The 25,022-nt window shown below is 33.1% G+C and overlaps 1 protein-coding gene and 1 long non-coding RNA gene across 2 annotated transcripts; both read left to right on the forward strand.

Annotated features, from left to right (window-relative positions):
* The first annotated feature begins 3,283 nt into the window (after positions 1-3,283).
* Positions 3,284-9,021, forward strand: LOC21391283 (delta(12)-fatty-acid desaturase FAD2). Its single transcript, XM_010107154.2, has 2 exons — positions 3,284-3,407; positions 7,479-9,021. Exon 2 carries the CDS (start codon positions 7,490-7,492, stop codon positions 8,633-8,635), a length of 1,146 nt encoding a protein of 381 aa, XP_010105456.1. The 5' UTR covers positions 3,284-3,407; positions 7,479-7,489; the 3' UTR covers positions 8,636-9,021.
* A 9,748-nt stretch (positions 9,022-18,769) lies between these two features.
* Positions 18,770-20,718, forward strand: LOC112093360. The gene is made up of 4 exons (XR_002903022.1): positions 18,770-18,993; positions 20,102-20,166; positions 20,267-20,344; positions 20,642-20,718. It is a non-coding gene; the product is annotated as an uncharacterized LOC112093360 (long non-coding RNA).
* The last annotated feature ends 4,304 nt before the right edge of the window (positions 20,719-25,022 follow it).

Raw genomic sequence — 25,022 nt, forward strand, 5'->3', positions numbered from 1 at the left:
CCTTCAACCACGTTCCATCAACACTGATAACTTTCCTCATGCAACTAAAATCTCGTATACAAGGTCAATATGCTAGAAAAAGATAGATAAAACAGTTATGGTCATCAAAATGAATATGGGTGATACTGTCGTGATTGGGAAAAGACACCATATGATAGTATGATGGGAGCTTCGTGAAGCTTTCTTCGGCCGTACCTCTTACGAGTTAAAGTGCGTCCTCACGAGCCTTCCATCCTTTGTAATAACTGAAGTCTATCCCGAATTCGTCACGGGCATATTTCTGAATCGATTTGGGAACTGGACCCTGTTTGACGCCTATAAATTGGTTTTTCATGCAACTTCTAATAATGGAGTACATTGCTTGCGTGTGCTTCACCAAACGCTTTTCCAGTGAGCAAGAGTGAACACCATTATACTTGCGGATTACAAACATGTTCGATAGTCTCAGTTTGTAGGCTCGGATACGCCACACACATTTCGGATCCACACACTCTACTACAAGCACGTCTTTATTTGATTTTGTTGTTCGAAACTCAAACTTCCCCTTTAAAGCTATTAAATGCAGATTTTCCTTCAAATCATTCTTACTTGTAAAGTACTGACCAACTTCTAAACTAGATCCACCACAGACGGTAGATCCATGAGATGATCCAACTTCTACTTCATTTAAAATGGCAAGTGGTTGTGACTCTAGCTGTGGCTGTGACTCTGGTTGTGGCTCTAGCTGTGGCTGTGACTCTGGTTGTGGTTACGACTGTGGTGAAATATCATTACGAGTTGAAAACTCATCTGTAGCTACAATACCCATAAAATCACGACCAAGAAAATCGTCATGCAAAGGATTTCTCCTAATTTTGACTCCATCAATATATTCTTCTGGATTCATAAACTTCTCATCCACTATCACGTGTAGCGGTACCTCGTGGGCTATATCACTGAAAAATAACAAATCAACATTGTCTTTTATTACAACGGGCAACAATTTATGTTTCAAATTCGGTACCTACGATAACTGCAATGAATGTTTTTGTGCATCAATTCCACATTTTCTACAAATCTTATCAACGAAGGTTTCAAGAGTATCCTTCTTATCCATATATACGCCAATTAAATTACAGTCTCTATGCCACACCCAACAACTTTCATTCTCATCCTATTTTCCTCCAATGTCAAAAAAAAATCCTCCACTGAGGCATTATTTAGATTTTAAAACAGTAAAAATTTAATCAAGACAATAATATGTCATTAAACCAAACCAAATATACCACGAATATACCAAGAACAGACTATATAATAAGAACTAACCATATAATGAGAACATACCAAGAACAGGCTAAGAACAGACCAAGAACCGACCGTGCAATAAGAACAGACTAAGAACAGACCACGAACTGACCATGTAATAAGAGCATACCAAGAACAGACCACGAGCCGACCATGTATGAGAACAGACCAAGAACAGACCACGAACTGACCATGTATAAGAACAGAGCAAGACCAGACCACGAACCGACCATGTATAAGAACAAACCAATAACAGACCAAGAACAGACCACGAACCAACCATGTATAAGAACAGACCAAGAACAAACCTTTTTTTTTTTTGTAAACCCAGTAGATCTTCATCATATCTGACAATGTAACCCGGTCTTTTATCATGTAAAATTACTATTTTAATGGATTTTTAACATTTTTAGCTACATTCTCATCTTAAAAACATATGAACAACAACAAAAAGCACCATGAGAGATATAGAAAAAGAAAGACTTACTTAGTAGCTCTTCTTCAAACTTTGTTTTGGACGAGAATAAAACGCTGAATGGCAAGATAATAATGTTAATGAGGTTGTGCGACGACGAGGACTTGAGAAGATGAGAGAGGAAATGGAAGGCGGCTGGGAGAAGAAAACGGAGCAAAATGGAAGAGGAGAACGATAAAGAAAACCCTAAAAACATAATTGATGACGTGGAATAGCTGATGTGGAAGTTGGCCTATTCACCCAATTTATTTTTTGTGGTTTATTTGCTTAAAAATACTTTTTACTTAGTCTATCTATACAACAAGCCCTTCATAGTTAGAGGGGAGACAATGTTTTTAACTGTGCATTTGGGTTCCAACGAGCAAAATCAAGGGAGGCTAATTCCAAAATCAAGGCCTCAAATGTCTCATCGGACCCTAACCCAAACTCAAGGTTTTGGGCTACCAGACATAGGTTCTTTTATGGACCCAAGATTAGAACCACCAAACGCACCTTTAATTTTTGGTGAGTCTTTCTCTTCCTTCCCTTCCTTTCCGTCTACATATGGAAGGATCAATTTTTGGTGGGGCCCATGGAAAGACAACCCCTTCCTTTTTCCTTTCCCTAGCCCAATTCCTCCTACCAAATAAAGGCTTAGTTTGGTATTATTTTTTCATCCCAAAATCAGCTTCTGCTTGTAGCAGAAACTGATTTTAGTATTTGATAAATCTTCTCAAACATGCTTTTTAAAGAATTTTTCAAAAATCTACAGCTAAAATCAGAAGCAGTCAAAAGGCAATTTTAGCTTTTAGATTGTGCGAGAATGAGTATAGTATAATTAATAAAACTTTCATAATACCTCTAATAAATTTAAAATTTAAAATTTTTCCAATCTAAAATTTAGACTCGTAATATAATATAATATAATACAATATACTATAATATAATATAATATAATAGCAATATTGTAACAAATAATATCATAATTATATTAATAACTCTAATATTATTATTTTATCATAAATATAATAATCGTTATTTTAATTATTTCAGTTATTATTTTAATAATATTATTATATTCTATATCATAATTATATAATATATTATATAATAATAGATCATAAAAAAAAATAATTTTAAATCATAATTTTAAATACATAAACTAAACGTTATCTTAACAAATCCACTGAAAAAAAGTTGATCTCAGCTACCCATCTTCCTTGATCCTTCCCAAACAATGATTCGGGGAAAGATATTTTCGACAAATCAACGCACGATCATGACCGTGAACAATACAAAGAACCGATGCTTTTCGAAAACGAACGTACAGGATTAAAAGAACAAATTAAGATCGTGATCTCAGGGGGGTGACGCATTTATTCGGGTCATGTAAAGCAATGTAAACACATCTGTCCACTGAAAGTTTGCCACGTCAAATAAGTAAGTCTAAGTAACATTTGGGCCCATGGTCCACACGGTAAGATTGATGGGGCGAAAAGTAGGAGAGCGCTTTCGGGAGAGGGAAAGGAAAGCTTAAATACTGCGGCAATTGCCTTGTGAAAGGCCTCATAAGGACGGGCGATTTCTCGACGGCCTCGTTCCCAGCCTAGAGAGAAACTAGAGAGAGAGAAGCTAGAGAGAAAAAGTCCCAGAGCTTCTTCAATCTCAGGTATTTTCTGGTACTTTTATTGTTTTTTCTTTTTTTTTTTCCTTTTTTGTTTGCTTTTCGCGTTTTTTATATATCTGTGATTTTGTTTCTGAAAATTTCGTCGTGAATAGTGAATTCAAACGAAGCTGAATGTGATTAAGATTGATTTTTTCAGTAGCGTAATGTTTGTTAGATCTAAGGTTTCTGCTCTCAGATTACAGGATTTGTTTTTGCTTTATGCTTATTAGCTTTTCTGTTCATTATTGTTATTGTTATTTATGTTTGTTTTAAGTAAAATTCAACATAATGCGGCTTTATTTTGTAATTAATTGTTTATTTACCTGCATGTTTCGAAGCTTTTGAGCATTCAGAAGTTAGTTTCGTTTTCATTCTGTTTGTAACTCTTTTATTAATGCAAAAAAAAAAAAAAAAAAAGCTTATGAATCAAATCTCAAATCGCTGCTTTTATTGACTGTCATTCCTCAAAGAGAAAAAAAAATTCGTTTTTTTTTTCGCTTGTTTTAGCTATTAAAATCTAAGTTTTCCCTCATTTGATGTTGTGTCCAAGTCGATTTGATGCCGTTTCTCAATGTATTTCCGATTATGGATCGGATCCACCAGAGCCTGAACTTGTTTAGAAATTAGAATAATAAATAGCTGACTCTTGTCGGCCAATATTAATATCTTTATTGTTTTGTTCTTGGGGGAATATTGCAATTTCTTAGGATATCCAATTCCAATATATATATATATATATATATAAGTTCATTTAACGGTAACTGATGATATATTCTAATCTGAAGTCTTTGCGTAAACTTTTAAAGTCGCCAAGCTTTCGTCTTGACCTCTCGTCTCTTTTGTTTGTATTTTGTGGCCCTTTATTTTAGTCATGCCTTTTCTTTTTTCCAATAAACTTTTTCTTTTCCCTTTCTAAAGAAGAAAACGCAACGTTATCTTTAGTTTCTCCCTTTTTTTGGTGGAACAGAGGGGAAGTTTGGTGCCTAATTACTGTGTTATGACATGATTAGTACAACTTTATGACGAGAATATATTACCCATATGATTCTTTACTTCAATTTTTAGCCATAACATGTGGGTTAATATTAGACAGAAATAGTTGGCTTTGACACCTGGATATCTATGATTAACATCTGCCCAAACTGGCTTTGGGTTAAATTTGAGCACAAATAAGCAGGGTAATTGTCAGAATAGTTGATTGTGACACATTAATTTACTTTGTTGATAAAACAAACCCCACTTAAACGGTTTCTTTCTAGGAAACGAGCTATTGATTTATTGGTTAGTCATGAAAACTGTGAGCTTTCCCTTCTCTTTATTTTTGGGTGGTGTCTTTTCGCTGGCCTTTCCTGCCTAGGAATAGGGACAATGAGAAACAATAATTTATTAATAGTGGAACGAGTGATCATCACGTGGTTGTCTTTTCGTTCCCATATGTTGCGTGGACGTTTGTAAAACGACTAGAGCGCGGAAACGGCTTTGCTTTGTGCCATTGAGTTGTCTCAATTTACCCATCAAGTGGTGTTTTGTGGTGGGCAATTCGGAGTGGGCCTTGTCAGTACAAGTATCCAATTTCAGCTCACTATCTTGTGGTGTGTCAGATTTTTCAAGTTTCACCGCTAGAATCGTTTTCCTGGCTATCATAACACTCTAAGCATGTTATCGTTTTTCGTTTGGTTTTTTTTTTTTTCTAAAGAAAGCCCTACCTAATTAGTTTCTTTCATCATGTTTGTTATGAAATCAAAGAAAATGCAAAATTAAGAAGGAAAATTTTAGAGAGAGAGAGTTTCATTAATCTTGTAAAGGTATATAAAATGAAGAGACTTAAAGTTTTATTTATAAAAAACTTTTAGGCAATATTTAAGGTTACTATTTGCATAATACTTACTATTTACTGTTACTATTTACACAATAAGATTTTGATATGAATAATAACTTTGTCTGACTTGCATAGTAATTTTGACTGAGGTAGACAACTACTATTCATAACATTTCCTCTTAGATGTCCATCATTCGTGACGTCTTATTAAAAACCTTGTTAGGAAAAACCCAGTAGGATAAAAATCTTAGCAAAGCGAAAAGAGTACATTTATCTATATGTGTTTATGTTTACTCATTAAAAATCTTATCAGGAAAATCCAGTGGGATAAAACTATAATAAGGAAAAGAGAGTACAGTCATGTAAACTTCCATTCAAGTTGACATGTATAGGCTTTTCTCATAAATCTCGCAAATGACGCATCCCGAACTGTGGATATGCTTTCTGAATATTATAGTGGGAAGTGTTTTTGTGAAAATATCTGCTGCATTGTCACTTGATCAAATGTATTGAATAACAATATCCTTATTCTTTTCAAGCTCTTGAGAGTATGAGAAGAACTTCGGGGGTATGTGTTTCATTCTGTCACTTTTGACGTAATCTTCCTTTATTTGAGTGACACATGCTGCATTGTTTTCAAATAATACTGTTGGATTTTTACTAATAGATAATCCACAAGTTTCTTTGATATGTTGAGTCATAAACCTCAGCCATAAACATTCTCGACTAGCTTCATCCAGTGCAATAACTTTGACATGATTTGATGAAGAAGTGGCAACAAGTGTTTGCTTTTGTGAACACCATAAAACAGCAGTACCTCCACATGTGAACACGTATTCAGTTTGAGACTTGGCTTTATGTGGAACTGACAAATATCCTGCATCCGCAAAACCAATCATCCCTTGTTTTGATCTTTTAGGATAAAATAATCCCAAATAAAGGAAGGTTTCGTCACAAGCGACAGAACGAAACACATACCTCTGAAATTTTTCTCATACTTCTAAGAGCTTAAAAAGAATAAGGATATTGATATTCAATACATTTGATCAAGTGACAATGCAGCAGATTTTTTCACAAAGGCTCTTCCCACTATAACATTCAGAAAGTATATACATAGTATCGGAATGCGTCACCTGCGAGATTTATGAGAAAGACCTATACGTATCAACTTTAGGGGGAGTTTATGTGGCTGTACTTTTTTTCTCTTATTATAGTATTATTATACTGGATTTTTCTAATAAGATTTTTAACGAGGCAACATAAACACATATATATAAATGTACTCTTTTTTCTTTTGCTATAGTTTTTATCTCACTAGGTTTTTCCTAATAAGATTTTTGATGAGGCATCATAAATGGTGGATATCTAAGGGTGAGTGTTATGAATAGTAGCTATCTACCTCAGTCAAAGTTACACTGCCAAGCAGTCAAAATAGTAACTATAAGTAGTTAGTCCTATGTAAATAGTAATAATGAATAATGCCAAAATTTTCTTTTAAATAGGCACTAAAATCCTTTCATTTGTACACCATTCCGAAGATGAGTGAAATCCCTCTCTCGCCCTCTCTACTCTTTCTAAAGTTTCCTTCTTGTTTTTGCATTCCTTAGTTGTCATAACAAAAAGATGTATGTATCTGTCTTGGTTCTTTTTAGTGGAACTTATAATTATGAGAGTGGAACTTGGTCAATAGTTAAATGGACATAAAATAACTGGTCCGCTGGTCAGTCAATTTTTCCAGCTAGATGACCAGAATACCATTGCTAATTATATTCATGTATTTTCTTTGGCATCTGCTATTGAGTTATTTAAGGAATTTCACTTAGTTTAGCCATATTTAGTTCGTCAAAGTTGTTGAGAGGTGAATTACCACATCCATTTTCTTTTTCGGTGCAAAAATTGCCACATCCAGTTGTAGTTAGTTAGTTGTCATTATTAGGCGTCAGATTTAGGAACCAATATATGCCTCTATTCAACTTCTGTTCGTATTTTACTTCTGCCTTCCCTTTTTAACACTTCCCAATGGGACTTGTTACTTCAATAGGAAGGAAAGCCACTTAGATGAGATATGATAACTTTTTTGACCGTCTGAATTGCCAAAATTAATTTTTTGAACCACTGTAGTCATGACATAGTTGGGTAGAATTGCTTGTTTGACTTGGATACTTATTTAGTTGCTAATTGCTCTTAAAGATTTCCAGGGTCTCAAGTAACGTTAGACTTTCTAACAACATTTTCCTTCCCACTCATCTTGGCAGGTTTTGGAACAATGGGTGCCGGTGGCCGAATGTCAGTTCCCCTAGCCGCAAAAAACTCAGAAATTGACAGCCTCAAGCGAGTCCCCTACTCAAAGCCCCCATTCACACTTAGCCAAATCAAGAAAGCCATCCCACCCCATTGCTTCAAACGCTCTGTCGTACACTCATTCTTTTATGTCGTTTACGACCTCACCATTGCCTTCATCTTCTACTACATCGTCACCAATTACATTCCCCAACTGCCTCACCCTCTCCCTTACCTGGCCTGGCCCATTTACGGCTTCATCCAAGGTTGTGTCCTCACCGGTGTTTGGGTCATAGCCCTCGAATGTGGGCACCACGCCTTTAGTGACTACCAATGGCTTGACGACACCGTGGGCCTAATCCTCCACTCTTCTCTTCTAGTCCCTTACTTTTCATGGAAATACAGCCACCGCCGTCACCATTCAAACACAGGCTCTCTTGAGCGTGATGAAGTCTTTGTCCCCAAGCAAAAGTCTAGCATAAGATGGTACTCCAAATATCTCAACAACCCACTTGGCAGATTTCTCACCCTCACTATCACACTCACTCTAGGATGGCCTTTGTACCTGCTATTCAACGTTTCAGGCAGACCTTATGATCGTTTTGCATGCCACTTTGACCCTTATGGCCCCATCTACTCGGACCGTGAGAGGCTACAGATTTACATCTCAGACACCGGCATTCTCGCCGTCTGCTACGGACTTTACCGCCTCACCATGGTGAAAGGGCTTGCTTGGGTTGTGTGTGTTTATGGAGTGCCATTGTTGGTGGTGAATGGCTTTCTGGTGTTGATCACTTTCTTGCAGCACACTCACCCTTCGTTGCCTCATTACGATTCTTCCGAATGGGACTGGTTGAGAGGAGCCTTGGCCACTGTGGACAGAGACTATGGGGTGTTGAACAAGGTTTTCCATAACATCACGGACACTCATGTGGCTCACCATTTGTTCTCAACTATGCCGCATTACCATGCCATGGAGGCCACCAAGGCGATCAAGCCGATACTCGGAGATTACTATCAGTTCGATGGGACGCCGGTGTACAAAGCAATGTTTAGGGAGACCAAGGAGTGTGTCTTTGTTGAGCCCGATGAAAGTGATGAGAAAGGCGTCTTCTGGTACAAGAAGTTCTGATTTGATGATTGATAAGAGACCATATATGTATGTCAAAATTTCAGGTTGGGAAGTGTTCTAATTAGATCTTCTTCTTCCCTTTTTTAGGTTTGTTTCCGTTGCTTGGAAACCTCCAGTCTTAGTTTTGCTTCTTACCTAGTTTATGTCACCAAAAGGAGAAAAAACAATTCTAAAAAAGTTGAAAAAAAAAAACCCTAAAAACTAAAGTATAGTTTGAGGTCTAGCTTGTTCCTTGGGAGAAAGGTGGCACCTTTGATAGTAATAAAATCAATGGTTTTGAAAAGTGGTGGCTGCCTACGCTTTGCTCATTGAAAATAAGCTTTTTAAGGAGTGTTGGGTAGTTATTTCTATGTTTCCACTATCGTCAATGGCAGTTTATTTATTTTCACACGGTTCTTTTTTTTTTTTTTTAATAATTCCGCATGAACACACCCAATAATGGCTTTTCTTTTTTTTTTTTTAATTCCGCATGAACACACACCCAATAATGGCTTTCTCGTGTAGGAAGTTAATTTAAGAAAATGGAAGATAAAAATAGACTGGCTTCTTTTGTCAGCAAGACGTCTGAGGAAATGAAATCCTCATTCACAAGAGCCTAGTTAAGAATTGGAAAAAAAAATCAAAAATACCACTCAATAATTGTAAAATATTATTTACGCTACTTTATTAAAAAAATAAATAATTACTATTCATTTAATAAAGGGAAAAAAAATTTAAGGAAAATTTCATTTTGATATTTTCTGTTATATTGAAATTTAAGTTTGGTGCCTTCTATTTTTAAAAATTTTATGTTGATATTTCGGCCTTTTTCTCGGAGTTATTTTTTTAGACACAAAAAGATAAAATTATCCTTACTATAAAATTCATTTGATGATTAGAATTTTGAAAAAAGATTTTAAAAATTGTTATGCCTATAGAGTATAATCATTTTTTAAAGATTCATCCCTTTAAAATGCTTTTTTAAAATCTTTTTTTCTTCAAAATTCTAGTGAACAAATGAATTTTTACAATAAAGATAATTTTGTTTTCTTGTGTCTCAAAAAATGGCTCTGAAGTACTAAAAAATGATTTTTTAAAAGGTTGAGGTACCAGCATAAAATTTTCAACAACAGAGGATATCAAACTTACGATACCAAAATGAAAATTTTCTATTTTTTTTAAGGGAAATAGTAGAAAATAGGCCAATATGAAAAGTTTAAGAAAGTATATAGGCCAATTTTTAGTTATAGAAATTAGTAGGTAACTTGTCAAGTTATGGTTCATAACCAGATAAGTTATGGACAAACTTGTCAAGTTATGGTTCATAGCCAGACAAGTTATGGACAATTATGGATAATAACTTGTCAAGTTATGGTTCATAACCAGACAAGTTATGAATGAAAACAATAATTTGGCCTATTTATTAACTTATGTAAACTATTGGTCTATTAATTTTAATTCATCTCAAGTCTTAGCCTATTTTCCTCTTTCTCCCTTTCTTTAATATAAGATTTATAGAGGTAACGAAAAAGGAGAGATAGAGAAAGATAGTTATAGAGAGAAAGTTCTTTCTCGGAGAGCAGCATGTAGCCAGAGCTCCGACATTGTCTCCGATTGCATCTTTGGGCTCCCGACCAAGAAACTCGGTCTTCCAGCTCGTCTCATCATGCGCTTCACATTGGTTGTGGCGGTGTGCAGCATGGTGGTTTCGTTTGGGCGGATCTCACTTGGATTAGTGGTTGGGTGTTGAATCTTTGGGCTACGTTTCCATATGTGCCTTTCATTTAGTGGTTAAGCTCTTTTGGGAATTTTTTCCACTTGATGGTGGACTTTTTTGGATGCTGGTGGGGGGATGGATTCCGATGATGGTTGTGAAGGTGGGTGAGGGTGTTTCGCCGCTGCTTGAAGGCCGATTTTCAACTTCGCTATGGGTCTTCCAAAGCCCCCCAACGGCTCCTCCATCGGCTAGTCCATCGTCGGAAGTTCATGATGGAGATGCTCGGAGGTTTCTGCTTGTTTTAGTGTTTTTGTTTTTGTTGTGTTGGTAAGGGAGGTGGTGGTTTCAAGTTTCAATACCTCCTAGTGTTGGTTATGTCTTCCACCTGATCGAGTTGATAACCGACAGAGTGAGTTGTTTTGTCTGGTTAGAACTTTTTCTAGGCTGTGTAGATGTTGCCTATATGAGGGGTTTAATCCCAGTTGACTGGGTTCTTTCATTGATTGTTTGTGGTTTCAAATGAGCTTTAGTCATACTCCCGTCTGTGTCGAACGAGCCCTTTCCTGTTAAGCTTCAATACTTATTTTTGCCCCTGTGGTATGGTGTTTTTACTGGTGGGTCCAGCCAAAGGGTCGGGGTGAATCCCCGTTGTATTTGGAATCATCTGTGTCTTATGTAAGTCATTTATTGTTAAATGAAATATGCTCCCTTTTAAAACAAAAAAATAAAGGGAAAACAAAAAATCATAATGGCATTTAATTTTTTTCAAATGACATAAAAAGTCTGCACACACACAAAAAAAAAAAAAAAAAAAAAAAAAAAAAAAAAAAAAAAACTAGGACAAATCATGTACTTTTCCTCCAACAATTTACAATACTTGGATATGTCAACGAAGAGCTCATCTCACAAATTCACAATAGAGGCTTGCCCTATTTAATTTAATACAAATCACAAATGGAAACACAACACATTGGGTTTTTTGGTAATGTTTTCAAAATGATTTTGTTTTTAGTATAAAAGTGAAAATGACATTGTCTTAAAAATCATTCCAGGGCCAATTCTGAAATTAAATTTGGTTGGTCTTTTAAGAGATTGTTTCGAATATAATAAAAATGTGAAATCTTGTTTGATTATATTTATGAAATTTTGTTTTGAGTACATGTAATTAAAAATCTTAAATTAATATATTAAGTAATTAATAATCACTTAACAAATAAAAATTAATACATTAGTAATATAATAATAATAATGGATATTATCATTAATGAGTACATTAGTAATTAAACTATATACATAATATATCAGTATGTTAAATAATTAAAAGATTGTAATTAATAGTTGATTATATGTAATTACTATATTGGTAACGTACTCATATTTACTGCTTTATAAGTAATTAATTAGTATATTACTAATAAATAATTAGTATATAAATAATTTATTAATATTCTATTTACTAATTAAATGTTTAACTTTTAGTCACATAATTAAATAATTATTTAATTAATTACTAATTTTTATTTAATACTTTATTGATATATTAAATGATCAATTTTTGGCAATAATTATTTAAATAATTATTAATTACTTACTATCAATTATTAATTACTATTGATTAGTATATTACATAATTAATAATTAATTTCATATTTATTATTAATTGAGTAATTACTGTTTATTTTTTTATTTATCAACTATTTAATAATTAATAGATTATAATTGATATAATATATGATTGATTTATTGATACTTAGTTATTTATTATTAATTATTCTATTATTAATATACTATATAATTAAATTTTGGCAATTCATCTTTAACTAAATAATTAATTACTATTTATTATTTATTATTTTATTAATAAATCACATATATAATAATAATAAATTAATATTTAATTAATAATTAAGTAATTACTTTCTATTTATTAGTTATTAATCATATTATTTATTAATTATTAATTATTATGTTATATAATTAGTAATTAATAATAATTATTTAAGATAATATTGTTGATAAGTACTAGAAAATGAAAACGAAAAAGGGAAAACAACTTTAAATCGTTTTCTACTTTCTTCACAAAAACCATTATCATTGTTTTTTTCTTTCGTTTTCGTTCTAAAAATATTTGCTAAACAAACGTGGTTTGTAGACCATTTTCATTTGTGTGCCCCAAAACACGTGCGGATTTCAAAAACAACAAAAAATGATATAGCTAAAGATGCTTTTGACACCCTGTGTTTTTTTATAGTGATATAGTGAAAGACATGCGAAAACGTTTTTAAAAACATGGAGCCAAAAGATAAATCTGTCGGCATTATGGCCTTGGTTTCTCGCGGAGCATGAGAACAAGCTTGTCTCTACTTTCTGCATAATGCTCACGAGGTGGAACTATACATAGAGGTCCGCAAAAAATAAATAAAGGTAGCAAACTCAAAAAGAGGGAGAAATGAGAAGTGGTTGCAAGATGAACATAACCACATTTAGAAAGTGGATACGGACACACACTTACTCCAAGGTTCGCGAGTCAAAAAAATGAAGGTGTGTTAAAAAACTTGTTTAAGCTAGTTAGAGGACCATCATTGATGGTAATGAAATACACTTCATACTTATTAAATAGATATACCTTCTACACTTAAGGAAGAGATGATAATAATATTATTTATTTAATATATTATTACATGTTTTCAAAAATTAAACCACCAAACGCAGTTTCAGTTTTTTTTAAAACTGAAATCAATCTCTAAATAAAACTACCAAACGCATTTTTAGAAATAATTCAAAAATGAAACTAAAAACGTTTTCATTTTCATTTTCGTACAGAAAATAAAAACGTTTTGGAACCAATTCCAAACGCACTCATTATTTTTTGTTTTCATTTTCGTTTTCAAAACATTTACTAAACAAATGAGGTTTGCAGACTCTTTTTATTTTTGTGCCTCAAAAGACGTGCTGCGAAACGTTTCTAAAAATTACCCAAAAAGATTTCCAAACGCACCTATTAATTAAAAACGACGTTCTATCAAAACAACATAAAAGTAAAGAAACAAAAACGACAACTACTGTGAAAGTAGGCCCAAAAACTTTAGCCCTGTGTTATTTCAAATCCACAATCCCAATTAAGCCCAAGGTCGGCATCACTTTCTCTAGCCTAATAGGATACTGTCAGTCCTTAGTGGGCAACTGCCAATATATTAGTATGATACCGTAAATGTCTTTTATGAAAATCTATTTTCTTCTATGCAAAAATGAAAATCTATTTTGTCTATTAGAGTGGTATTGAAATAAAGCAATCTCTTAGAATACTTTAGGATTAGTATAATCATTATATTGTTGCCTTTTTGTTATAAAATTATATAATAATTATTATAATGATTTTAATTTTTATTATTTGCAAATATTTTAAACTTTTTTACAATATTTCAACATAATTTGCAAGATCGTATATATGTTCAAATCTTTCAAATTTATTTAAAAATTGTGGCTGTATTTACATAAAATTTCTTTTGTTCAATTTTAGTGTCATCCAGACGCCTACAACTCAAATGATAAAGCGGCCTTTACCTACGATTTTTGTCCTTAATTAGATGGATGCCCTATAAACAACTCAAATGAAAAAGCGACCTTTACCAACTCAAATGATAATGTGGCACTATTTATGACATTTGCTTTGCTTTTAATTATATTTAGGGCCATTTTGGACAATTTTTGCTTTTATTTTTAAACAACAAAGGAAAAGAAATATAAGTGAGGATTTTTTTTTAATTATTATTTAGATAGTATATAAAAAATTACTTTTCGATTTTAGAAGGGCTTTCAATCTTGTTTCATTAAATAAATAAAAAAATTCTATTGTTATAAAAGGTAATGTAACGGAAGGATATAGATGAATTTTTTAATCTTTCACACAAAAAGCTTAAAAAAATAAAAAAAATCCATTAGCTCTTAGGTATTTGTTTCCTATAAAAGCCAAAAGGCTAATAAATGTGTCAGTCCAAACACTTTAAAAATATCTTTTAGACTAAATAAGCTAAAAAGTGTTATGAAAATTAAGAAAATGCAAAATTAAGAAGAAAAACTTCAGATAGAGAAATTAGAGAGAGTTTCATTAATCTTGTGAAGGTATATAAAATAAAGAGCTTTAAAGCACTATTTATAGGAAAATTTTAGGCACTATTCACTATTTACATAATACTTACTATTTACAGTTATTATTTGTATAGTAAGATTATGACATGAACAGTAACTTTAAGTGACTTGCATAGTAACTTTGACTGAAGTGGACAACTACTATTCATAACACTCCACTTTAGATGTCCACTGATAACCTGATTTATTATTCACACCATTCTTAGTTATTTTGCTTGTTCTTGACATTTGCACATATGTTTTCATGGTGTTTTTATCTCACTTTTGTAGCTTGTAGTAAAAATGGAATATTTGGTCTTAAGAGGCAGAAAAAGTACAAAAACACGCTGTTTCGGCTGCTGCAGCCCCAGATGAGCTCGCCGCAGCGCCAAAATCAAAGGCAACGAAAGTTACAGGATGCAGCGCATCTTGAGCCGCTACAGCGCACCTTGGCCGAGCAAGACAGGCGCAACAGCGCCAATTTTGCCCACTGCAGTGCCCGCAACTGTGCAGCTAGGGTTTCTGGAGAACAGTCAGAGGCGCTGGAGTGCACAAAACTCCCACTGCAATGCTCGGACACGTGTTGCTCAATTTTTATAGCAGAAATGAGTTGTTTATGGGGGATATAAAAGGAAAATAAAGGAACAGAGAGAGAGAGGCGATTTTTAGACAGAAAAACCAGAACACAAAAGAAGAAAATACTAAGAATTGAAGGCTTACTTGAAGATTCAAGGAGGGATTGAAGATTATGGAGCTCTGCTGGTGTCTAGTTCTACATTCTCTCTCTTTCTATCTATCTTATTTAGCTTTCAAATTTGAGTTACTTTCTTGGATTTGTGACTGAATGATGAAATGGGATTTTGGTTTGTTTATGTATTTAGTTGTAGAATTTTTGATGTCTTGCTCTAGCTAAACCTTTACACTAGGGGGTATGATGTAGCTTGATATTGACTATGTTTTGAAGACTATATTGGTTGTTGATTGAATTTCATCTCAAGTCATTTGTGTTTCTCTGCTATTTGTTCAAATTCGTTTACCTAATGAATTGGAGATTTTAAATGTGTGGATTTTGTCTTGAGAAAGTCATTTTCATATATTGGGACTTGGGAAAGACAAACTATAGTAATATTGAGTTCGGGAGGTCAATATAACTTGGGTAATCACTACAATAGGTGGGGCTTAATGAATGCATAATTAATTGAGTTATTAAGGATATTAATTTGGTTGGTTCTGCATATTATTTTACTCGGCACTCGGGAGGGAGTGAAATTAAAGTAGGTAACCTAGAATTAATGATTTGAATGAAATTGATCAACAAGTTATCAAGTTGGATAAACATAGTCTAGTTAAGTGAGATCAAAACCCCCTAGCCTTCATTTATCATTAGGGTTCCCTTCAATCCTTGTCTCCAAATTGCATCTTTAATTGCCTTTTTTGAATTTAATTTATTTGTTAATTTTAGTTTGCATTCTACAATTGGCATTGCTTAGACAAAATTTGAGTTATTGTAGTTGTAATACTTAGTTAATTTTCAAGAACACAATCTCTGTGGGATGATACTTTACTTTCACTTTATTACTTGTGTGACCTCGTATACTTACGAGAGTATTGTGAAAATCGCACATCCACCATTCATGATGCCTCATTAAAAACCTTGTTAGGAAAACCCCAGTGGGATAAAAACCATAGCAAAAGGAAAAAGAGTACATCATTTATCTATACGTGCTTATGATGTCTTGTTAAAAACCTTATCAGGAAAACTAGTGAGATAAAGCCATAATAAGAAAAAAAGAATACAACAACGTACAGTTCCCCTCAAGATGACATGTATAGGCTTTCCTCATAAATTTGTAAATGACGCATCTCGAACTGTACATATGCTTTATAAATGTTGTAGTGGGAAGTGTCTTTGTGAAAAGATCTGCTACATTGTTACTTGATCAAATGTACGAATAACAATACCCTTATTCTTTTTTAACTTTTGGGAGTATGAGAGGAACTTCAGGGGTATGTGTTTTGTTATGTCACTTTTGACACAACCTTACTTTATTTGAGCGACACGTGCTGCATTATCTTTAAATAATATTGTTGGATCTTCACTGATAGATAGGCCACAATTTTCTTGAATATGTTGAGTCATAGACCTTAGCCATAAACATTCTCGACTAGCTTCATGGAGTGCAATAACTTCAGCATGATTTGAAAAAGCGGCAATAAGTGTTTGCTTTTGTGAACGCCATGAAACAGCAATACCTCCACATGTTAACACGTATCCAGTTTGATACTTGGCTTTATGTAGATATGACAAATATCCTACATCTGCAAAACCAATCATCCCTTGTTTTGATCCTTTAGGATAAAATAATTGCAAATCAAATGTTCCTTTAGGAGTACTTAAAAGGTTTACTTTATCCATATTAAAGCATTTTAAGACCTTTTTAGTATAGTTTGATTGATGCATAAGTATTCTACTTTGAAGATGTTCAACTGTAAACCAAGAAAATATTTCATTTTTTCAAGATCTTTCATTTAAAATTCATCTTTTAAGTATATCACAACTTCTTGAATTTCTTTATGAGTTTCAATGATGTTCAAATCATCGACATAGACAACGATTATAACAAAACCAAATGGTGTTCTCTAAATAAAAACAGATGGGCATATGGGATTATTGACATATCCTTCTTTTGTCAAATATTCACTTAAGCCATTATACCACATGCGTCCATATTACTTCAACCCATATAATGATCTTTGTAACTTAATCGAACATATATATTTAGGTTTTGAATGTGCTTCAAGCATCTTAAATCCATCAAGAATTTTCATATAAATATCACTATCAAGCGATTCGTATAGGTTTTGAATGTGCTTCAAGCATCTTAAATCCATCAAGAATTTTCATATAAATATCACTATCAAGCGATTCGTGTAAATAAGTTGTAACAACATCCATAAGACACATCTCTAAATTTTCAGAATTTGTTAGGTTAATTAAATATCTGAATGTAAATGCATCCATTACAGGAGAATACGTTTTCTCATAATCAATCATATGTCTTTCTTAAAAATCTTATGCAACAAGTCGAGCTTTATATCTCAAAATTTCATTTTTCTCATTGCATTTTGGCACAAAAACCTATTTGTATCTCATAGGTCTCACAGCTTCAAGCGTTAAGTTAACAGATCTAAAAACTTTACGCTTGTTAAGTGAATTTAACTTGGCATGTATAGCATCTTTCCATTTGATCCAATCGTATCTATTTTTGCATTCAGAAATGGATCTTGGTTCAGGATCATCAGTTTCGTTAATAATTGCACATGCCACAGAGTAAGAACATATTTCAATATTTTCAATTTCATTTCAATTTCATAATCTTTTTGTATTGATATATTCAATAGAGATCTCACTATTCTCAAAACCTTCAAAATTTTCTACGTTATTGAGAATCTCTTTGTTTGTATTATTTTGTGTTTCTCCTGGAACACTTTCCTCCAAATCAAGGTCACTATGCCCATTTGCTCCTTTTTTTTTGAGGATTTTTGTCTTTAGAACCGATAGGTCTATTATGCTTTAGGCATGTTTTAGACATATTAATGACTTTATTCTCAGATTATCCTTTTGAGAATTCAATCCGAGCGAGAGCATTTGCAGCTAGTACACACGATTTAATCACCCTTTTTATATAAGTGAACACATTTGGTAATTGAGTTGCTAAGTTTTGTAAGTGCATAATTTTTTATACTTCTAGTTCACATTGCTTTGTGTAAGGATCAAGATCCAACAATGATGATTCACACCATGTAATTTCCTTTTATAGCTGTTTATTTTCTCTTCCTACTACAACAGAGTAGTCATTTCATAACGGTTAGTTATAACATTTCTGAAAAGACGTCACGTTGCTAATAGCGTTTTAAAATAGTTATCATATATATGTATATATATATATATCTAAAAATATCGTGAAATTTGAGCGGGTTTTTTAATATAAACGTTTGGTTCATGGATTAGAATAATGAGATTAGAATTATTTTTAATTTACGTGTATTTTTTATGAGAGAAAACACTATAGTAAACTATAAATCATAATTTGAATTGAAGTACGAATTCCCTGACCAAACAACCATACACGTAAACACGAACATTAGAAACGAAGTTGGGCGGAGAGTGAAAATTTTTTCCTCCAAATTGCACGTTTCTCGCTCATGTGCCACTTTCCCGCTCAAAATTGAGACCACCCATTTTCTATTCTTCGCTTATCACTACTTTTTGAAAACGAATTTTTATCTTTTTCATTTATATTGTTTTCATTTTCTCAACCAGATTTCCTTCAACTCCTCTTCGAAATCGCCGATCTCCCTCATCTTCTCTCCACATTCTCTAAAATCGCCGACCTCATCTCCTCTCATCTTGAATCCAAATCGCCTGATCTGATTTCTGCATCTCCTCTCCTCACCTGATCAGATCGTCCAACTGTGGCCGGTGTTTTCTTGATCGGCGAATATCCGGCCCTCCTCCCCCAAATCTACCGAGGTATGGCCCTCCTCCAGGTGTTTAGCTGGTTCTTTTTTCTGATTTTTGGATCATTTTTGTATATTTTCTCCCAATTCGTAGATCTGATTGCTTGTGATTTTGAAGGAAATTTTTGTTAATTTTTTTTGTTATTGATTTCCCAATCCGTAGTTTCTATAGATCTCATGCTATTATATAGTTGTTGCAATATGAAGTGAGTTTCTTGTAGTTTATGTCTTTTTTTTTTTTTTTGCTCTTTCTTAACAAATGTGTGGAAACATAGTATGGGTGATTTTAGATTTTGATCTTTTCTCAATTCTCAATCGAGGTTAGTATTTACATGTAAATTACATGAGAAATACTCTCTGGATTTTCGGAACAATTTGGTTGGCAATAATTTTTTTTGTTACATAATTTATGGTTCGACGCATGATAAATATATTTTCACTCTGTCTCATTGGAGTATCTGTCCTAGAATGTACGACATTATTGTAATTACAATGCGGTTTTCTCATTTCTGTGTAATGCATGTGATGATGGGGTTTTGAAATTTTTGTTTTGGGTTTATCTCATTTTACGAAGGGTCTATATTTGATCGTAAGAATTCAAAAGGTGAAACTTGTAGGCTCTGTTGAGTAGACTAATATATTATTTAGTGGACCATCTTTGCTCAACTAAACTTCCTTCACCTATAAGCCTCTTGATAGTTGATAAAAATCCCAGCAACTCGTTGGAATTTTAGATGTTTCTGGCCTTTCATCGGTATGGACATCCTTGTCATCAAAGGACATACCAAATATGGGTCGACTGCAGTTGTGACAGATGAAAACATATCAAAGCTAGAATCTTTTTTCCTTTTTAGTTATTCACAACAATGCTCATATAAATAGGCATGAAATTGAGAGGTTTTATTAGAAGTTCGTTCGTGATGTGGACTTATTAAAGTAATGCAAGAAAAAAGCATTAGTTGTTGTGTTGAAGACGACAAAAAATGCCAATTCAGTTATGGCAGAATTTGTGTTGTTGTAAAAGATGAAAAGATGAAAAGTTGAAAACATAAAGCTAGATTTTTTTTTTCTTTTCTTTTTGGTTATTCACAACAATGCTGATTTTGGCGTTTCTTGTGCAGAACCTAAATTGGTAATCAATTACCTTCAGAACCTGAAAAGTTCTGAGGAGTCCTTGCGAGAACAGGTTTAATTTTGGATATTCCTTGCTCTTTTATTTTCAACAAACATGACGATTCATGTTTTCACGCATCATAATTCTTCTTTCTTCTCTCGCATTTATTTAGTTAGAAAAAGCAAAAAGGAAGGATGCTGCATTCATAGTGACATTTGCAAAACGAGAGCAGCAGATAGCAGAGCTGAAGGTGAGTTCTCTTTGCTTGTCTTTTCCCTGGAGATGATGCTATACGCATGTGATAACACAGACTGACTCTGTTTAGAGTGTGTCCATGATTTAGCACGTTTAGTTGGTCAGAACTTTTTATTTACAGAAAAATAAAGAAAAATGATATGACAAGAGTATGCCACCTTAAGGACACTATTATTTTTAAACCAAAGACTTGCTACCTTAACTCCGTTACTCGACAAAAAATAGATGATTTTTTTTCCTTGCGTGAATTATAATTATTTATGTTTTGTATTGTTGGTTGCACAAAGTTCAGTTCGAGAGTTGAGAGTACCACTGAAACCACCATCAATGCAGGTAATTCCTAATACCGTAGTCTAGCTAAGTAGATTTCTCTAGTAGTGAATTCACTAGCTTAAAGGCTATAATTTTTTGCTTATATGATTGTGATAGCAAGTTTTTTTCTCTTCGGGTTTAAATGTAAGCAATGAAGACTCATGCTTTCTCCAACTATCTACATAACAATACATGTAAGATACTCTCTGTCTTACAAGTTTGACATTAAATTTTTACCTAGTGCATCATTGAAGCCATGTTTCTTCTAACTCACTGCAAAACATATGTGGATGTGGCTACGTAGTTGTGAATGGTGTAACTAGTCTTTGCTTTATTTACAAGTTAAATGGTGGAAGTTTTAACTGAGTTTGATTATTGTTTTGATAATGGATTACTTTCTTACAAGTTAAATAGTGGAGATGACGTTTTTGTTGAAGCATTTTGTCAAGATAGAAGGATTTACTTCACCATTTCATTTAGCTAGACGTTTTGGATATTTTGATATCTCTAACTATTCCTCTATTTTCTTTACTTCTTTTGAATGTTAAGGTTTTGGACAAATTGTGTGACTTATGTTGTAGACATGATCTTATTGCCAACTTGGTAGATACTGATAACAATTGAAGCATTGATTGTTTTTGTGTTTTAATTTAAATGTTTCTATTTGGATGTAAGATGCTGCTCGGAATCACCATCTATTTGAATGAATTCAAAAGGATATTAATATGATAAAAGTAGATAGGATGTTAGTATGTATTATTTTTACTATTAGTAAAATAGATCGTGATTAACTTAAAAAGCTACAGGAATATGAACATAACAAAGGAGAAAAGCTATTGATTTGTACCGTAGCAACGCTAAATAGCTGTAAGAGGTTGAAAATAACATGTCTTAAACGTTATAAAACCTCAATTCTACAGCGTTACAGTATGTTTTCATAGGACTTTTAATAGCGTCCGATGTCCTAGCTCCACAAAATGCTATTGGTAGTACTTAATAGCATTTTTAGTCAGCTATTAATAATGATATTTGTTGTAATGCTAATGCTGGGAAGACTACCTCATTAAAATGAAAATAAGAAAAATGTGTTGTAAAAACATCACCAGTTTGAGGCTTAAGATATCTGATGATAGAAGGGGATTCATACCCAATGTATATTCCCAGTCTTTTTTGAGGACTCATCTTTGTGCATTGTGGTGGAGCATATACCGCACAACTATAAATTCTTAGATGAGATATATTTGGTTCTTGATCAAATGCCAGTTGTAAAGGGGAGTACTTATTATAAGCACTCGGTTTGATGCGAATTGATGCCGCAGCATGCAAAATTGTATGACCCCATACGGAAATAAGTAGCTTTGTTCTCATTATTAATGGTATAGCAATACGCTGGAGGCGTTTAATCAATGATTCAGCTAAACCATTTTACGTATGCACGTGAGCAGTAGGATGTTTGACAATAATTTCAATGGACATACAATAATTATTAAATGCTTGAGATGTGAATTCACCAACATTATCAAGTCTAATTTTCTTGATTGTATAGTCAGGAAATTATGTTAGTAGTTTAATTATTTGAGCAATATATCTAGCAAATGTCACATTCTAAGTTGATAATAAGTAAACATGTGACCATCTATTGCATGCATCTATTAATACCATTGAGTATCAGAATGGTCCGCACGGTGGGTGTATAGGCCAACAAATATTACCTTGAATACGCTCAAGAAAGGTAGATGATTTTGTTTCACATAGAACTTTTTTTCATTTGAAAGATATGCTGGCCTTTTAATGAATGTCCATGTGAGCTCTCCACGATTCTTCGCATCATTATTGAACCAAGATGACCCAAATGGTCATGTCATAGATTTAATGTTTAGGGATCTTCTTTAATTACCATGTGTGACTCTATTACATTTATATGTATAATCTAATCCCGAAGAGAGTTTAGAAGTTTTTCTAATATGTACTTCTTTCTTGATACATTAGTGGTTAAATACATATATTTATTATGCCTTTCAATTTCAGATTTTGTATCATATCCATAAAGATATGTCTTTGAAACTCAACAAATTCTTTTGAACTTTAGTGAAACTAGAGCATCATTTAAGGAAAATTTTGTTCCATTTGGCAATACAAAACTTGCTCTACTAGTCCCCTTAACTAAATCTACATTATCTAAGCAATATATCTCGCAAATGTCACATTCCAAGTTGATAATAAGTAAACATGTGACCATCTATTGCATGCATCTATTAATACCATAGAGTATTAGAATGGTCCGCACACTGGGTGTATAGGCCCACATATATTACCTTGAATACGTTCAAGAAAGGTAGGTGATTTTGTTTCAATTTTGGCTGGTGAAGGCTTTGTAATCAGTTTACCAAGAGAACAAGCTTCACATAGAACTTTTTTCATTTGAAAGATATGCTGGCCTTTTAATGAATGTCCATGTGAGCTCTCCATGATTCTTTGCATCATTATTGAACCAAGATGACCCAAACGGTCATGCCATGGAGTTAATGTTTAGGAATCTTCTTTAACTACCATGTGTGACTATCACATTTTAAAAGTTTTTCTAATATGTGCTTTTTTCCTTATACATTAGTAATTAAATACATATATTTTTTATTCCCTTCAATTTCATATTTTGTATCATATCCATAAAGATATGTCTTTGAAACTCAACAAATTCTTTTGAACTTTGGTGAAACTAGAGCATCATTTATGGAAAACTTTGTTCCATTTGGGAATATAAAACTTGTTGTACCAGTCCCCTCAACCAAATCTACATGACTTGATATTGTGTTAATTATTGTCTTTAATGGTTTTAAATCGTAGAAGTATTTTTAAGATTTTAGGATAATATGCGTTGTACCACTATCTGGAATACAAATATTCCTAGTACTAACTTTGAATTTAGCTCCATTCATATTAAGCTTCACAAAAATAATAACAATATCATAATAATATCATGAATTTTAAGAAAATACATAACATAAGATTTTATGTAAAGGGGTACAACATGCATAGAACAGATACAATAAAAAAACAAAATGCAATGCAAATACATAAGAGCATAATATATCTATCTAGTTATCACCAATAGTCTTATTTGTTAAGTCATCTGTGAAGTCTGAGATCATGGTGTTCATTAAACTTTACTTTCTTTTCTTTCTTCTTCAAGGATGCCTTGTAAAGTTTACAAAGATTTTTGGTGTTTCACAAATTCTAGACCAGTGTACTTTAGTACCGCATCTGTAACATGGGAACAACTTATATCATCATCTTTTCTTTTGTCACGATGCTTCTTCTGGATCACATCATTTTATAAAGGGTTGTAATAACCATTTCTACCATGTCCTTGCCACGACCTTGACCACGACCACGTCCACAACCATGATTTTGCCCCGTCTCGGATTTTTAGAGTGTGCAGCACGAGATTAATGATTTTTAATAAAAAATTCATCATTTTTCTCTGTCACAAAAAGAGCTGAGATTAGCTCAGTAAATTTCTTATACCCATGCAAATGGTATTGTTGTTGCAAGGTAATGTGGGATGCATGGAAAGTGGAGTAGATTTTCTCTAGTATTTCACCATCTGTGATATTTACTCTACAAATTTTCAGTTGGGAAACAATTCTAAACATAGCAGAGTTGTAGTCGTTGACTTTTTTAAAATCTTAGAAACATAAATTGTTCCCCTCATCGCCAGTGGCGGGAAGTGCGACTTCTTTCTGGTGGTCGTGTATGACTTCTTTCAAGTGGTCGTGTACAACTTCTTTCTTGTGGTTGTATTTCTTCTTCAGACTTTTTCAAAGGATAAGTGGATCTTTAACCGTGAGATATTCACATTTCAATCCTTCATCAAGATGTTTACAAAGGAAAATCATTACTTTTGCCTTTTCTTGCGGTGACTTGATATTATTTTCTTTAATGATATCGGTAAGACCTATTGACTCTAGATGCATTTGTACATTTATGATCCATGACATATAATTCTTTCCTGTGACGTCGAGTGCAATGAACTCAAGTCTGGCAAGATTCGACATGGTGATAACTATAACATAACATCGATATAATAAGAATGACAACATTATTACTACAATAGAGAGTACAATTAAAATTACATGTTAAGCATAACATAGCAATAAATAAAAGGGAAAATATTATAAGTATGAGTATTGCAAGGAAAAACTGAAAATCATATGGAGAATGATCTCTAATAAAAAAGGCAAACATATAGAAAATGACTACTAAAATAACAAACATTATCATTATATTCGCCATATCGTGAAGATTATATTAAAAATAGTGAAGAGAAGTTGAGAAGTGAAAGATAAAAATATTAAAAAGGG

Source organism: Morus notabilis, unplaced genomic scaffold, assembly GCF_000414095.1.
Source record: "Morus notabilis unplaced genomic scaffold, ASM41409v2 Scaffold662, whole genome shotgun sequence".
Classification (NCBI taxonomy): domain Eukaryota; kingdom Viridiplantae; phylum Streptophyta; class Magnoliopsida; order Rosales; family Moraceae; genus Morus; species Morus notabilis.

Bases quoted from the DNA above. Each gene is read 5' to 3' on its own strand.
- LOC21391283 (XM_010107154.2), top strand. From the start codon at position 7,490: ATGGGTGCCGGTGGCCGAATGTCAGTTCCCCTAGCCGCAAAAAACTCA.